Below are 18,027 nucleotides of genomic sequence, written 5' to 3'. Positions count from 1 at the left end.
GTGTCAGGTGTGTTGTGTCTCAGATGTGTTGTGTCTCAGGTGTGTTGTGTCTCAGGTGTGTTGTGTCTCAGGTGTGTTGTGTGTCAGATGTGTTGTGTCTCAGGTGTGTTGTGTCTCAGATGTGTTGTGTCTCGGGTGTGTTGTGTCTCGGGTGTGTTGTGTCTCAGGTGTGTTGTGTCTCGGGTGTGTTGTGTCTCGGGTGTGTTGTGTCTCAGATGTGTTGTGTCTCAGGTGTGTTGTGTCTCAGGTGTGTTGTGTCTCAGGTGTGTTGTGTCTCAGATGTGTTGTGTCTCAGGTGTGTTGTGTGTCAGGTGTGTTGTGTCTCAGATGTGTTGTGTCTCAGGTGTGTTGTGTCTCAGGTGTGTTGTGTCTCAGGTGTGTTGTGTGTCAGATGTGTTGTGTCTCAGGTGTGTTGTGTCTCAGATGTGTTGTGTCTCGGGTGTGTTGTGTCTCGGGTGTGTTGTGTCTCAGGTGTGTTGTGTCTCAGGTGTGTTGTGTCTCAGATGTGTTGTGTCTCGGGTGTGTTGTGTCTCAGGTGTGTTGTGTCTCGGGTGTGTTGTGTCTCAGGTGTGTTGTGTCTCGGGTGTGTTGTGTCTCGGGTGTGTTGTGTCTCGGGTGTGTTGTGTCTCGGGTGTGTTGTGTCTCGGGTGTGTTGTGTCTCGGGTGTGTTGTGTCTCGGGTGTGTTGTGTCTCAGGTGTGTTGTGTCTCAGGTGTGTTGTGTCTCAGGTGTGTTGTGTCTCAGGTGTGTTGTGTCTCAGGAGTGTTGTGTCTCGGGTGTGTTGTGTCTCGGGTGTGTTGTGTCTCGGGTGTGTTGTGTCTCGGGTGTGTTGTGTCTCGGGTGTGTTGTGTCTCGGGTGTGTTGTGTCTCGGGTGTGTTGTGTCTCGGGTGTGTTGTGTCTCGGGTGTGTTGTGTCTCGGGTGTGTTGTGTCTCGGGTGTGTTGTGTCTCGGGTGTGTTGTGTCTCGGGTGTGTTGTGTCTCGGGTGTGTTGTGTCTCGGGTGTGTTGTGTCTCGGGTGTGTTGTGTCTCGGGTGTGTTGTGTCTCAGGTGTGTTGTGTCTCAGGTGTGTTGTGTCTCAGGTGTGTTGTGTCTCAGGTGTGTTGTGTCTCAGGTGTGTTGTGTCTCAGGTGTGTTGTGTCTCAGATGTGTTGTGTCTCAGGTGTGTTGTGTCTCAGGTGTGTTGTGTGTCAGATGTGTTGTGTCTCAGGTGTGTTGTGTCTCAGGTGTGTTGTGTCTCAGGTGTGTTGTGTCTCAGGTGTGTTGTGTCTCAGGTGTGTTGTGTCTCGGGTGTGTTGTGTCTCGGGTGTGTTGTGGCTCGGGTGTGTTGTGTCTCGGGTGTGTTGTGTCTCGGGTGTGTTGTGGCTCGGGTGTGTTGTGTCTCGGGTGTGTTGTGTCTCGGGTGTGTTGTGTCTCGGGTGTGTTGTGTCTCGGGTGTGTTGTGTCTCGGGTGTGTTGTGTCTCGGGTGTGTTGTGTCTCGGGTGTGTTGTGTCTCAGATGTGTTGTGTCTCAGGTGTGTTGTGTCTCAGGTGTGTTGTGTCTCAGGTGTGTTGTGTCTCAGGTGTGTTGTGTCTCAGGTGTGTTGTGTCTCAGGTGTGTTGTGTCTCAGGTGTGTTGTGTCTCAGGTGTGTTGTGTCTCAGGTGTGTTGTGTCTCAGGTGTGTTGTGTCTCAGGTGTGTTGTGTCTCAGGGGTGTTGTGTCTCAGGTGTGTTGTGTCTCAGGTGTGTTGTGTCTCAGGTGTGTTGTGTCTCAGGTGTGTTCTCAGGTGAGGAAAGTCCACGTCTGTCTGAGTTCCTAAAAGCTGCAGGACTTCTGAGGGATCAGTTCCATTTTGGCCACACCACCCACATCAACCTTTCCTCACCTTATGGACTCCAGTCTGAGTGAGTCTTCATGCTCCAATCATTATCAGTACTAGTTTAGCTAACTAACCCCTCACTACGTCAACATACTTGACCACAAACACCATTAGTAGTAATGACATCATGCTGCCTTTTAAACAATACTAGCTGGTGTACTTACACACCATGTTATTGATCAAACTACTTCATGTTATTGATCAAACTACTTCATGTTATTGATCAAACTACTTCATGTTGCTAGTTAAACTACTTCATGTTATTGATGAAACTACTTCATGTTGCTAGTTAAACTACTTCATGTTATTGATCAAACTACTTCATGTTGCTAGTTAAACTACTTCATGTTGCTAGTTAAACTACTTCATGTTATTGATCAAACTACTTCATGTTGCTAGTTAAACTACTTCATGTTGCTAGTTAAACTACTTCATGTTATTGATCAAACTACTTCATGTTGCTAGTTAAACTACTTCATGTTATTGATCAAACTACTTCATGTTGCTAGTTAAACTACTTCATGTTGCTAGTTAAACTACTTCATGTTGCTAGTTAAACTACTTCATGTTATTGATCAAACTACTTCATGTTGCTAGTTAAACTACTTCATGTTGCTAGTTAAACTACTTCATGTTATTGATGACACTACTTCGTGTTACTAGTTAAACTACTTCATGTTATTGATGAAACTACTTCATGTTATTGATGAAACTACTTCATGTTGCTAGTTAAACTAATTCATGTTGCTAGTTAAACTACTTCATGTTATTGATGAAACTACTTCATGTTATTGATCAAACTACTTCATGTTGCTAGTTAAACTACTTCATGTTGCTAGTTAAACTACTTCATGTTATTGATCAAACTACTTCATGTTGCTAGTTAAACTACTTCATGTTGCTAGTTAAACTACTTCATGTTGCTAGTTAAACTACTTCATGTTATTGATCAAACTACTTCATGTTGCTAGTTAAACTACTTCATGTTGCTAGTTAAACTACTTCATGTTGCTAGTTAAACTACTTCATGTTATTGATGACACTACTTCATGTTACTAGTTAAACTACTTCATGTTGCTAGTTAAACTACTTCATGTTGCTAGTTAAACTACTTCATGTTATTGATGACACTACTTCATGTTACTAGTTAAACTACTTCATGTTGCTAGTTAAACTACTTCATGTTGCTAGTTAAACTACTTCATGTTATTGATCAAACTACTTCATGTTGCTAGTTAAACTACTTCATGTTGCTAGTTAAACTACTTCATGTTATTGATGATACTACTTCATGTTACTAGTTAAACTACTTCATGTTGCTAGTTAAACTACTTCATGTTATTGATGACACTACTTCATGTTACTAGTTAAACTACTTCATGTTGCTAGTTAAACTACTTCATGTTATTGATCAAACTACTTCATGTTGCTAGTTAAACTACTTCATGTTGCTAGTTAAACTACTTCATGTTATTGATCAAACTACTTCATGTTGCTAGTTAAACTACTTCATGTTGCTAGTTAAACTACTTCATGTTATTGATCAAACTACTTCATGTTGCTAGTTAAACTACTTCATGTTGCTGGTTAAACTACTTCATGTTATTGATCAAACTACTTCATGTTGCTAGTTAAACTACTTCATGTTGCTAGTTAAACTACTTCATGTTATTGATGACACTACTTCATGTTACTAGTTAAACTACTTCATGTTGCTAGTTAAACTACTTCATGTTATTGATGAAACTACTTCATGTTGCTAGTTAAACTACTTCATGTTGCTAGTTAAACTACTTCATGTTATTGATGACACTACTTCATGTTACTAGTTAAACTACTTCATGTTGCTAGTTAAACTACTTCATGTTATTGATGACACTACTTCATGTTACTAGTTAAACTACTTCATGTTGCTAGTTAAACTACTTCATGTTATTGATGAAACTACTTCATGTTGCTAGTTAAACTACTTCATGTTGCTAGTTAAACTACTTCATGTTATTGATGACACTACTTCATGTTACTAGTTAAACTACTTCATGTTGCTAGTTAAACTACTTCATGTTGCTAGTTAAACTACTTCATGTTATTGATGACACTACTTCATGTTACTAGTTAAACTACTTCATGTTGCTAGTTAAACTACTTCATGTTGCTAGTTAAACTACTTCATGTTATTGATCAAACTACTTCATGTTGCTAGTTAAACTACTTCATGTTGCTAGTTAAACTACTTCATGTTATTGATGACACTACTTCATGTTACTAGTTAAACTACTTCATGTTGCTAGTTAAACTACTTCATGTTGCTAGTTAAACTACTTCATGTTATTGATGACACTACTTCATGTTACTAGTTAAACTACTTCATGTTGCTAGTTAAACTACTTCATGTTGCTAGTTAAACTACTTCATGTTATTGATCAAACTACTTCATGTTGCTAGTTAAACTACTTCATGTTGCTAGTTAAACTACTTCATGTTATTGATGACACTACTTCATGTTACTAGTTAAACTACTTCATGTTGCTAGTTAAACTACTTCATGTTGCTAGTTAAACTACTTCATGTTATTGATCAAACTACTTCATGTTGCTAGTAAAACTACTTCATGTTGCTAGTTAAACTACTTCATGTTGCTAGTTAAACTACTTCATGTTATTGATCAAACTACTTCATGTTGCTAGTTAAACTACTTCATGTTGCTAGTTAAACTACTTCATGTTATTGATGACACTACTTCATGTTACTAGTTAAACTACTTCATGTTGCTAGTTAAACTACTTCATGTTGCTTGTTAAACTACTTCATGTTATTGATCAAACTACTTCATGTTGCTAGTTAAACTACTTCATGTTGCTAGTTAAACTACTTCATGTTATTGATCCAACTACTTCATGTTGCTAGTTAAACTACTTCATGTTGCTAGTTAAACTACTTCATGTTATTGATCAAACTACTTCATGTTGCTAGTTAAACTACTTCATGTTGCTAGTTAAACTACTTCATGTTATTGATCAAACTACTTCATGTTGCTAGTTAAACTACTTCATGTTGCTAGTTAAACTACTTCATGTTATTGATCAAACTACTTCATGTTATTGATTAAACTACTTCATGTTGCTAGTTAAACTACTTCATGTTATTGATGACACTACTTCATGTTACTAGTTAAACTACTTCATGTTGCTAGTTAAACTACTTCATGTTATTGATGACACTACTTCATGTTACTAGTTAAACTACTTCATGTTGCTAGTTAAACTACTTCATGTTGCTAGTTAAACTACTTCATGTTATTGATGACACTACTTCATGTTACTAGTTAAACTACTTCATGTTGCTAGTTAAACTACTTCATGTTATTGATGACACTACTTCATGTTACTAGTTAAACTACTTCATGTTGCTAGTTAAACTACTTCATGTTGCTAGTTAAACTACTTCATGTTATTGATGAAACTACTTCATGTTGCTAGTTAAACTACTTCATGTTATTGATTAAACTAATTCATGTTGCTAGTTAAACTACTTCATGTTATTGATCAAACTACTTCATGTTATTGATGAAACTACTTCATGTTGCTAGTTAAACTACTTCATGTTATTGATGAAACTACTTCATGTTATTGATGACACTACTTCATGTTGCTAGTTAAACTACTTCATGTTATTGATCAAACTACTTCATGTTATTGATGAAACTACTTCATGTTGCTAGTTAAACTACTTCATGTTATTGATGAAACTACTTCATGTTATCGATCAAACTACTTCATGTTATTGATCAAACTACTTCATGTTGCTAGTTAAACTACTTCATGTTGCTAGTTAAACTACTTCATGTTATTGATGACACTACTTCATGTTACTAGTTAAACTACTTCATGTTGCTAGTTAAACTACTTCATGTTGCTAGTTAAACTACTTCATGTTATTGATGACACTACTTCATGTTACTAGTTAAACTACTTCATGTTGCTAGTTAAACTACTTCATGTTGCTAGTTAAACTACTTCATGTTATTGATCAAACTACTTCATATTGCTAGTTAAACTACTTCATGTTGCTAGTTAAACTACTTCATGTTATTGATGATACTACTTCATGTTACTAGTTAAACTACTTCATGTTGCTAGTTAAACTACTTCATGTTATTGATGACACTACTTCATGTTACTAGTTAAACTACTTCATGTTGCTAGTTAAACTACTTCATGTTATTGATCAAACTACTTCATGTTGCTAGTTAAACTACTTCATGTTGCTAGTTAAACTACTTCATGTTATTGATCAAACTACTTCATGTTGCTAGTTAAACTACTTCATGTTGCTAGTTAAACTACTTCATGTTATTGATCAAACTACTTCATGTTGCTAGTTAAACTACTTCATGTTGCTGGTTAAACTACTTCATGTTATTGATCAAACTACTTCATGTTGCTAGTTAAACTACTTCATGTTGCTAGTTAAACTACTTCATGTTATTGATGACACTACTTCATGTTACTAGTTAAACTACTTCATGTTGCTAGTTAAACTACTTCATGTTATTGATGAAACTACTTCATGTTGCTAGTTAAACTACTTCATGTTGCTAGTTAAACTACTTCATGTTATTGATGACACTACTTCATGTTACTAGTTAAACTACTTCATGTTGCTAGTTAAACTACTTCATGTTATTGATGACACTACTTCATGTTACTAGTTAAACTACTTCATGTTGCTAGTTAAACTACTTCATGTTATTGATGAAACTACTTCATGTTGCTAGTTAAACTACTTCATGTTGCTAGTTAAACTACTTCATGTTATTGATGACACTACTTCATGTTACTAGTTAAACTACTTCATGTTGCTAGTTAAACTACTTCATGTTGCTAGTTAAACTACTTCATGTTATTGATGACACTACTTCATGTTACTAGTTAAACTACTTCATGTTGCTAGTTAAACTACTTCATGTTGCTAGTTAAACTACTTCATGTTATTGATCAAACTACTTCATGTTGCTAGTTAAACTACTTCATGTTGCTAGTTAAACTACTTCATGTTATTGATGACACTACTTCATGTTACTAGTTAAACTACTTCATGTTGCTAGTTAAACTACTTCATGTTGCTAGTTAAACTACTTCATGTTATTGATGACACTACTTCATGTTACTAGTTAAACTACTTCATGTTGCTAGTTAAACTACTTCATGTTGCTAGTTAAACTACTTCATGTTATTGATCAAACTACTTCATGTTGCTAGTTAAACTACTTCATGTTGCTAGTTAAACTACTTCATGTTATTGATGACACTACTTCATGTTACTAGTTAAACTACTTCATGTTGCTAGTTAAACTACTTCATGTTGCTAGTTAAACTACTTCATGTTATTGATCAAACTACTTCATGTTGCTAGTAAAACTACTTCATGTTGCTAGTTAAACTACTTCATGTTGCTAGTTAAACTACTTCATGTTATTGATCAAACTACTTCATGTTGCTAGTTAAACTACTTCATGTTGCTAGTTAAACTACTTCATGTTATTGATGACACTACTTCATGTTACTAGTTAAACTACTTCATGTTGCTAGTTAAACTACTTCATGTTGCTTGTTAAACTACTTCATGTTATTGATCAAACTACTTCATGTTGCTAGTTAAACTACTTCATGTTGCTAGTTAAACTACTTCATGTTATTGATCCAACTACTTCATGTTGCTAGTTAAACTACTTCATGTTGCTAGTTAAACTACTTCATGTTATTGATCAAACTACTTCATGTTGCTAGTTAAACTACTTCATGTTGCTAGTTAAACTACTTCATGTTATTGATCAAACTACTTCATGTTGCTAGTTAAACTACTTCATGTTGCTAGTTAAACTACTTCATGTTATTGATCAAACTACTTCATGTTATTGATTAAACTACTTCATGTTGCTAGTTAAACTACTTCATGTTATTGATGACACTACTTCATGTTACTAGTTAAACTACTTCATGTTGCTAGTTAAACTACTTCATGTTATTGATGACACTACTTCATGTTACTAGTTAAACTACTTCATGTTGCTAGTTAAACTACTTCATGTTGCTAGTTAAACTACTTCATGTTATTGATGACACTACTTCATGTTACTAGTTAAACTACTTCATGTTGCTAGTTAAACTACTTCATGTTATTGATGACACTACTTCATGTTACTAGTTAAACTACTTCATGTTGCTAGTTAAACTACTTCATGTTGCTAGTTAAACTACTTCATGTTATTGATGAAACTACTTCATGTTGCTAGTTAAACTACTTCATGTTATTGATTAAACTAATTCATGTTGCTAGTTAAACTACTTCATGTTATTGATCAAACTACTTCATGTTGCTAGTTAAACTACTTCATGTTGCTAGTTAAACTACTTCATGTTATTGATCAAACTACTTCATGTTATTGATTAAACTACTTCATGTTGCTAGTTAAACTACTTCATGTTATTGATGACACTACTTCATGTTACTAGTTAAACTACTTCATGTTGCTAGTTAAACTACTTCATGTTATTGATGACACTACTTCATGTTACTAGTTAAACTACTTCATGTTGCTAGTTAAACTACTTCATGTTGCTAGTTAAACTACTTCATGTTATTGATGACACTACTTCATGTTACTAGTTAAACTACTTCATGTTGCTAGTTAAACTACTTCATGTTATTGATGACACTACTTCATGTTACTAGTTAAACTACTTCATGTTGCTAGTTAAACTACTTCATGTTGCTAGTTAAACTACTTCATGTTATTGATGAAACTACTTCATGTTGCTAGTTAAACTACTTCATGTTATTGATTAAACTAATTCATGTTGCTAGTTAAACTACTTCATGTTATTGATCAAACTACTTCATGTTATTGATGAAACTACTTCATGTTGCTAGTTAAACTACTTCATGTTATTGATGAAACTACTTCATGTTATTGATGACACTACTTCATGTTGCTAGTTAAACTACTTCATGTTATTGATCAAACTACTTCATGTTATTGATGAAACTACTTCATGTTGCTAGTTAAACTACTTCATGTTATTGATGAAACTACTTCATGTTATCGATCAAACTACTTCATGTTATTGATCAAACTACTTCATGTTGCTAGTTAAACTACTTCATGTTGCTAGTTAAACTACTTCATGTTATTGATGACACTACTTCATGTTACTAGTTAAACTACTTCATGTTGCTAGTTAAACTACTTCATGTTGCTAGTTAAACTACTTCATGTTATTGATGACACTACTTCATGTTACTAGTTAAACTACTTCATGTTGCTAGTTAAACTACTTCATGTTGCTAGTTAAACTACTTCATGTTATTGATGACACTACTTCATATTGCTAGTTAAACTACTTCATGTTATTGCTGAAACTACTTCATGTTGCTAGTTAAACTACTTCATGTTATTGATTAAACTAATTCATGTTGCTAGTTAAACTACTTCATGTTATTGATGAAACTACTTCATGTTGCTAGTTAAACTACTTCATGTTACTAGTTAAACTACTTCATGTTGCTAGTTAAACTACTTCATGTTATTGATGACACTACTTCATGTTACTAGTTAAACTACTTCATGTTGCTAGTTAAACTACTTCATGTTGCTAGTTAAACTACTTCATGTTATTGATGACACTACTTCATGTTACTAGTTAAACTACTTCATGTTGCTAGTTAAACTACTTCATGTTGCTAGTTAAACTACTTCATGTTATTGATCAAACTACTTCATGTTGCTAGTTAAACTACTTCATGTTGCTAGTTAAACTACTTCATGTTATTGATGACACTACTTCATGTTACTAGTTAAACTACTTCATGTTGCTAGTTAAACTACTTCATGTTGCTAGTTAAACTACTTCATGTTATTGATGACACTACTTCATGTTACTAGTTAAACTACTTCATGTTGCTAGTTAAACTACTTCATGTTGCTAGTTAAACTACTTCATGTTATTGATCAAACTACTTCATGTTGCTAGTTAAACTACTTCATGTTGCTAGTTAAACTACTTCATGTTATTGATGACACTACTTCATGTTACTAGTTAAACTACTTCATGTTGCTAGTTAAACTACTTCATGTTGCTAGTTAAACTACTTCATGTTATTGATCAAACTACTTCATGTTGCTAGTAAAACTACTTCATGTTGCTAGTTAAACTACTTCATGTTGCTAGTTAAACTACTTCATGTTATTGATCAAACTACTTCATGTTGCTAGTTAAACTACTTCATGTTGCTAGTTAAACTACTTCATGTTATTGATGACACTACTTCATGTTACTAGTTAAACTACTTCATGTTGCTAGTTAAACTACTTCATGTTGCTTGTTAAACTACTTCATGTTATTGATCAAACTACTTCATGTTGCTAGTTAAACTACTTCATGTTGCTAGTTAAACTACTTCATGTTATTGATCCAACTACTTCATGTTGCTAGTTAAACTACTTCATGTTGCTAGTTAAACTACTTCATGTTATTGATCAAACTACTTCATGTTGCTAGTTAAACTACTTCATGTTGCTAGTTAAACTACTTCATGTTATTGATCAAACTACTTCATGTTGCTAGTTAAACTACTTCATGTTGCTAGTTAAACTACTTCATGTTATTGATCAAACTACTTCATGTTATTGATTAAACTACTTCATGTTGCTAGTTAAACTACTTCATGTTATTGATGACACTACTTCATGTTACTAGTTAAACTACTTCATGTTGCTAGTTAAACTACTTCATGTTATTGATGACACTACTTCATGTTACTAGTTAAACTACTTCATGTTGCTAGTTAAACTACTTCATGTTGCTAGTTAAACTACTTCATGTTATTGATGACACTACTTCATGTTACTAGTTAAACTACTTCATGTTGCTAGTTAAACTACTTCATGTTATTGATGACACTACTTCATGTTACTAGTTAAACTACTTCATGTTGCTAGTTAAACTACTTCATGTTGCTAGTTAAACTACTTCATGTTATTGATGAAACTACTTCATGTTGCTAGTTAAACTACTTCATGTTATTGATTAAACTAATTCATGTTGCTAGTTAAACTACTTCATGTTATTGATCAAACTACTTCATGTTATTGATGAAACTACTTCATGTTGCTAGTTAAACTACTTCATGTTATTGATGAAACTACTTCATGTTATTGATGACACTACTTCATGTTGCTAGTTAAACTACTTCATGTTATTGATCAAACTACTTCATGTTATTGATGAAACTACTTCATGTTGCTAGTTAAACTACTTCATGTTATTGATGAAACTACTTCATGTTATCGATCAAACTACTTCATGTTATTGATCAAACTACTTCATGTTGCTAGTTAAACTACTTCATGTTGCTAGTTAAACTACTTCATGTTATTGATGACACTACTTCATGTTACTAGTTAAACTACTTCATGTTGCTAGTTAAACTACTTCATGTTGCTAGTTAAACTACTTCATGTTATTGATGACACTACTTCATGTTACTAGTTAAACTACTTCATGTTGCTAGTTAAACTACTTCATGTTGCTAGTTAAACTACTTCATGTTATTGATGACACTACTTCATATTGCTAGTTAAACTACTTCATGTTATTGCTGAAACTACTTCATGTTGCTAGTTAAACTACTTCATGTTATTGATTAAACTAATTCATGTTGCTAGTTAAACTACTTCATGTTATTGATGAAACTACTTCATGTTGCTAGTTAAACTACTTCATGTTATAGATCAAACTACTTCATGTTGCTAGTTAAACTACTTCATGTTATTGATGAAACTACTTCATGTTGCTAGTTAAACTACTTCATGTTGCTAGTTAAACTACTTCATGTTATTGATGAAACTACTTCATGTGTGCTAGTTAAACTACTTCATGTTATTGATTAAACTAATTCATGTTGCTAGTTAAACTACTTCATGTTATTGATCAAACTACTTCATGTGTGCTAGTTAAACTACTTCATGTTATTGATGAAACTAAACTACTTCATGTTGCTAGTTAAACTACTTCATGTTGCTAGTTAAACTACTTCACGTTGCTAGTTAAACGAGGTCATGTTGTTAGTGAAACTACTTCATGTTGCTAGTTAAACTACTTAATGTTACTAGTTAAACTACTTCATGTTGTTAGTGAAACTACTTCATGTTGCTAGTTAAACTACTTCATGTTGTTAGTGAAACTACTTCATGTTGCTAGTTAAACTACTTCATGTTACTAGTTAAACTAGTTCATGTTGTTAGTGAAACTACTTCATGTTACTAGTTAAACTACTTCATGTTGTTAGTGAAACTACTTCATGTTGCCAGTGAAACTACTTCATGTTACTAGTTAAACTACTTCATGTTGTTAGTGAAACTACTTCATGTTACTAGTTAAACTACTTCATGTTGTTAGTGAAACTACAAACCCTGTTTCCATATGAGTTGGGAAATGGTGTTAGATGTAAATATAAACGGAATACAATGATTTGCAAATCCTTTTCAAGCCATATTCAGTTGAATATGCTACAAAGACAACATATTTCATGTTCAAACTCATAAACTTTATTTTTTTTGTGCAAATAATCATGAACTTTATAATTTGATGGCAGCAACACGTGACAAAGAAGTTGTGAAAGGTGGCAATAAATACTGATAAAGTTGAGGAATGCTCATCAAACACTTATTTGGAACATCCCACAGGTGTGCAGGCTAATTGGGAACAGGTGGGTGCCATGATTGGGTATAAAAGTAAATGCTCAGTCATTCACAAACAAGGATGGGGCGAGGGTCACCACTTTGTCAACAAATGCCTGAGCAAATTGTTGAACAGTTTAAGAACAACATTTCTCAAGCAGCTATTGCAACTTCTTATCTCTACTGCAAACTTCACTTTTCAATGACAGTAAAAGGAAGTCTAAGTCTCTAAAACTGCACCCTGTGTTGTGTTGTGTTGTGTTGTGTTGTGTTGTGTTGTGTTGTGTTGTGTTGTGTTGTGTTGTGTGTGTGTTCCAGAGGTGTGTTGTTGTTCAGACCTCCCAGATTGGCCAATCAGTTTGAGGACAGCGTTGTGGTTTTTGAAGATTTTCTCACCATCTCATCTCTGAGACGCTTCATCCGAGATCACATGTAAGTGTCTTATGTTTGTGTAAATGTATGTTATGTTTGTGTAATGTTTTGTCTTATGTTTGTGTACGTCTATGTTATGTGTGTGTAATGTTTTGTCTTATGTTTGTGTAAGTCTATGTTATGTGTGTGTAATGTTTTGTCTTATGTTTGTGTAAGTCTATGTTATGTGTGTGTAATGTTTTGTCTTATGTTTGTGTAAGTCTATGTTATGTGTGTGTAATGTTTTGTCTTATGTTTGTGTAAGTCTATGTTATGTGTGTGTAATGTTTTGTCTTATGTTTGTGTAAGTCTATGTTATGTGTGTGTAATGTTTTGTCTTATGTTTGTGTAAGTGGATGTTATGTGTGTGTAATGTTTTGTCTTATGTTTGTGTAAGTCTATGTTATGTGTGTGTAATGTTTTGTCTTATGTTTGTGTAAGTGGATGTTATGTGTGTGTAATGTTTTGTCTTATGTTTGTGTAAGTCTATGTTATGTGTGTGTAATGTTTTGTCTTATGTTTGTGTAAGTCTATGTTATGTGTGTGTAATGTTTTGTCTTATGTTTGTGTAAGTCTATGTTATGTGTGTGTAATGTTTTGTCTTATGTTTGTGTAAGTCTATGTTATGTGTGTGTAATGTTTTGTCTTATGTTTGTGTAAGTGGATGTTATGTGTGTGTAATGTTTTGTCTTATGTTTGTGTAAGTCTATGTTATGTGTGTGTAATGTTTTGTCTTATGTTTGTGTAAGTCTATGTTATGTGTGTGTAATGTTTTGTCTTATGTTTGTGTAAGTCTATGTTATGTGTGTGTAATGTTTTGTCTTATGTTTGTGTAAGTCTATGTTATGTGTGTGTAATGTTTTGTCTTATGTTTGTGTAAGTCTATGTTATGTGTGTGTAATGTTTTGTCTTATGTTTGTGTAAATGTATGTTATGTGTGTGTAATGTTTTTTCTTATGTTTGTGTACGTCTATGTTATGTGTGTGTAATGTTTTGTCTTATGTTTGTGTAAGTCTGTTATGTGTGTGTAATGTTTTGTCTTATGTTTGTGTACGTCTATGTTATGTGTGTGTAATGTTTTGTCTTATGTTTGTGTAAGTGTATGTTATGTGTGTGTCAGTGAGGTGCGGTGAGGTTGATGGCTGGTGAGGCACTGACTTCATCACAGTCAGATTTACAAACATATGAACCCTAAAGAGTATCTTATTCACCATTTGATTGGCAGCAGTTAACGGGTTATGTTTAAAAGCTCATACCAGCATTCTTCCCTGCTTGGCACTCAGCATCAAGGCTTGGAATTGGGGGTTAAATCACCAAAAATGATTCCCGGGCGCGGCGCCGCTGCTGCCCACTGCTCCCCTCACCTCCCAGGGGGTGATCAAGGGGATGGGTCAAATGCAGAGGACAAATTTCATTACACCTAGTGTGTGTGTGACAATCATTGCTACTTTAACTTAACTTTAACTTTACACATACAAACTGTAGCACACAAAAAAGCACATTTAATTAAAAAAAAACGTTATTATGGTCTTACCTTTACTTATAAATGAAGTCAATGCGCCGCTGTTGTGCTGGATTAATGCACCCCCTGACGGGAGTGTTATATCAACTAAAGCCCTCACTTCAACTTTCCACGTGCAAGATTGAATCTATTTAAAAAAGTGTAACCGAGGGTTTATAAATGTGGCCTATACTGTATGAAACTACAAAATAACAAACACGGAGGCTCCAGTTTACACGAGGACCACTTTATTTACCTTCTTTCAAAAACCTCCGCTCCACTCCAACGTGTCATCACTTCCGCTCTTAGCGCCTTCAAAATAAGAGCTCAAGGCATATACTGTATAACAGCGCATAACAGGAACTTAACATCACAAAGAGGAAAAGCTCATAAAAATAGGTTACAAAAGTTATTTCATAAGAAGCCAAAAAGTGCAAAAACAATAATGTTGGTGTTGGAGGAGTTGTGAATTAGGTACACCTGCAGTCTGCAGGTGTACCTAATGTTGTGTCCCTGCAGTCATTCACAACTCCTCCAACACCAACATTATTGCTTTTGCACTTTTTGGCTTCTTATGAAATAACTTTTTTAAATAGATTCAATCTTGCATGTGGAAAGTTTAAGTGTGGGCTTTAGTTGATATAACACTCTCGTCAGGGGGTGCATTCTACGGCGGGGGTGCAGGAGGCGAGCCTCAGCCAGTGCGTCTTTTGCAGCCGTTTTATGATCGCTCAGCACAAGAAATACGTTACACACATACAGTTGTTGACAAATACACTGTACATTATATACCTCAGCTAACTAAACTATGGAAATGTATAATATAGTTCATATAGCAATACGGTCTCACTGCACAGCAGGCCAGCAGTTAGCCGAGTCATTGCGCAATCCATGTTGAGGCACTGAGTGACGTGCCTCAACTGGCTGCTGTTCGCCGCACCGTCTCTTCTCAGTATTTGAACGGCAAATGTGAAAATTCAGCGATTTTAAATAAAAATAATCTAAAACTGGTGAAGTTAAATGGAAAATAACTTTATAGTATAATCACTGGATACATATAACAATTTAATAAAAATGTTTTCTTTTTACATTTTTTTTCTTTCCATGATGGCAGGTGAGGCGGCGCCTCACCTGCCTCTAGTGACTGCACGTCACTGGTGTGTTTTGTCTATATTTGTCTTATGTTTGTGTAAGTGTATGTTATTTGTGTGTAATGTTTTCTCTATATTTGTCTTATGTTTGTGTAAGTGTATGTTATGTTTGTGTAATGTTTTGTCTTATGTTTGTGTAAGTGTATGTTATGTTTGTGTAATGTTTTGTCTTATGTTTGTGTAAGTGTACGTTATGTGTGTGTAGATGTGTGTGTAATGTTTTGTCTGTATTTGTCATATGTTTGTGTGTGTAAGTGTATGTTATGTTTGTGTTTATGTGTGTGTAATGTTTGTGTGTGCTATGTTTGTGTATAAGTGTGTGTTTGTTTGTGTAGATTTGGACTGTGTCCACACATGACTTTGGAGAACAAGGATCTTCTGCGAGGTCGTGACCTCTTGACGGCGTTTTACCACCTTGACTACAAACACAACCCCAGAGGGTCCAACTACTGGAGGAACAGGTAACACACACACACACACACACACACACACACACACACGTCATGAAGTTGTGTGTCCTTACCAGAGTGATGAAGGTGGCGTCCAAGTACAAGGGGCGGGGCCTGACCTTTTCAGTAGCCAATAAAGAAGACTTCCGGTCTGAGCTGGAGGCTGACTATGGTCTGGGGTCTTCAGACAGTGCAGATCTTCCTCTGGTCACCATCCGCAGCAAAGTGGGCCACAAGTACACCATGAGGGAGGAGTTCACGTAGGTACCTGCCCCGGTCTTACTTGACATGCTCCAACAAGTCACATGACCATGTCCTCCAGGCGGGACGGCCAGTCTCTGGACCGCTTCCTGGACCATTACTTTGCCAAGAGACTCAAGCCTTACATCAAGTCCCAGTCCATCCCCGACAAGCAGAGTGCTGCTGTTAAGGTGAATGTCTCCTCACAGGTGGTGGTGCTGTTAAGGTACACACAGGAAGTGATGTCACAGTGCACGTGTGCTGCAGGTGGTGGTAGCGGAGTCGTTTGACGCCATCGTTAATGACCCCAACAAAGATGTCCTGGTCCAGTTCTACTCTCCATCCTGTCCTGTCTGCAAGAAGATGGAAGCTGTTTACACACGACTGGCTGAGACGGTACTTGTCATCCAACTACTCTCTACAACACTACAAATACTCAGTACTTGTAACAGTATGAATACAAATACACTGTACATTACTATATACATACTCAGTACTTGTAACAGTATGAATACAAATACACTGTAGATAACCATGTAAATACACAGTGTATAACAGTATGAATACATAGTACATACCTGTGTCCTCCCAGGTGTCTTCTGATGGTCACATGGTCATTGCTAAGATGAACGCACTCCACAATGACCTGCCGCCTGGCTACCATGTACAAGGGTGAGATCATGTGACATATATATATATATATATATATATATATATATATATATATATATATATATATATATGTATGTATGTGTGGGGAAAAAATCACAAGACTATTTCATCTCTACAGGCCTGTTTCATGAGGGGGGGTACCCTCAATCATCAGGAGATTTTAATGGGAGCATTCACATACCATGGTTTATATAGGGCACAGAGTGGGTGGGTACAGGCTGGCCTAGGGGCGTGGTGATTGGCTCATGTGTTACCTAGGAGGTGTTTCCGTCTATGGCGGCATGCTGTTACAATTTCGCTGCGCTTGTTGAGGGATGACAGGTCTGGACGGTAAATAATAAACAGTTTCTCTTTCAAGCATAGGTTGCATCTTTTATTACCACTATTGTAAGGTGTGCTGGATGCAAGAATTTGCCATGTTATTGAATATTCAACATTATTGTCTTTGAGGTCCCAAATGTGTTTGCTGAGTTCTGTGGTATTCCGCAGGTTTTGGTTCCTGAAAGAAGCCTTGTGATTGTTCCATCTGGTTTTGAATTATTCCTCGGTTAATCCTACATATGTGTCGGATGTGTTAATGTCCTTGCGTATTACTTTAGATTGGTAGACAACTGATGTTTGTAAGCACCCCCCGTTGAGAGGGCAATCAGGTTTCTTTCGACAGTTACAGCCTTTGTTGGTTTTGGAGTCGCTCTGTCTGGGGGCCGACGGCTCATTTGCAATTGTTTTGTTGTGGTTTGAGATGATTTGTCGTATATTGTTCACACAGCTGTAGCTCAATTTAATGTTGTTCTTGTTGAATACTTTTCTTAGGGTGTTGTCTTTGGGAAAGTGTTTGTCAATCAGATTGAGGAATTTGTGTCCAATGTTAGTTGAGACGTTTTTGCTGTATGGGGGGTTGTACCAGATGATGTTGTTTCGTTTTCTGTTCTTTTTTGGCTGGTTTCCTGGCGTGGGTTCATAGGTGAGGGTGAAATTGTATCCGCTTTCATCAAGGGCTTTTTGG

The 18,027-nt window shown here is 35.4% G+C and overlaps 1 protein-coding gene across 1 annotated transcript in view; it reads left to right on the top strand.

Annotated features, from left to right (window-relative positions):
* LOC133577231 (protein disulfide-isomerase A3-like) overlaps positions 1 to 18,027 on the top strand; it is a 32,123-nt gene that overhangs the window by 10,559 nt on the left and 3,537 nt on the right. Inside the window, exons 5-11 of the mRNA XM_061930876.2 lie at positions 1,752 to 1,881; positions 12,916 to 13,029; positions 15,996 to 16,121; positions 16,187 to 16,369; positions 16,432 to 16,540; positions 16,617 to 16,745; positions 16,942 to 17,021. Coding sequence (XP_061786860.2) covers positions 1,752 to 1,881; positions 12,916 to 13,029; positions 15,996 to 16,121; positions 16,187 to 16,369; positions 16,432 to 16,540; positions 16,617 to 16,745; positions 16,942 to 17,021 — 871 coding nt within the window. The remainder of the gene's footprint in view (positions 1 to 1,751; positions 1,882 to 12,915; positions 13,030 to 15,995; positions 16,122 to 16,186; positions 16,370 to 16,431; positions 16,541 to 16,616; positions 16,746 to 16,941; positions 17,022 to 18,027) is intronic.

Source organism: Nerophis lumbriciformis, linkage group LG37 (assembly GCF_033978685.3).
Source record: "Nerophis lumbriciformis linkage group LG37, RoL_Nlum_v2.1, whole genome shotgun sequence".
NCBI lineage: Eukaryota > Metazoa > Chordata > Actinopteri > Syngnathiformes > Syngnathidae > Nerophis > Nerophis lumbriciformis.
This window is presented reverse-complemented; position numbering and strand designations above follow the sequence as displayed.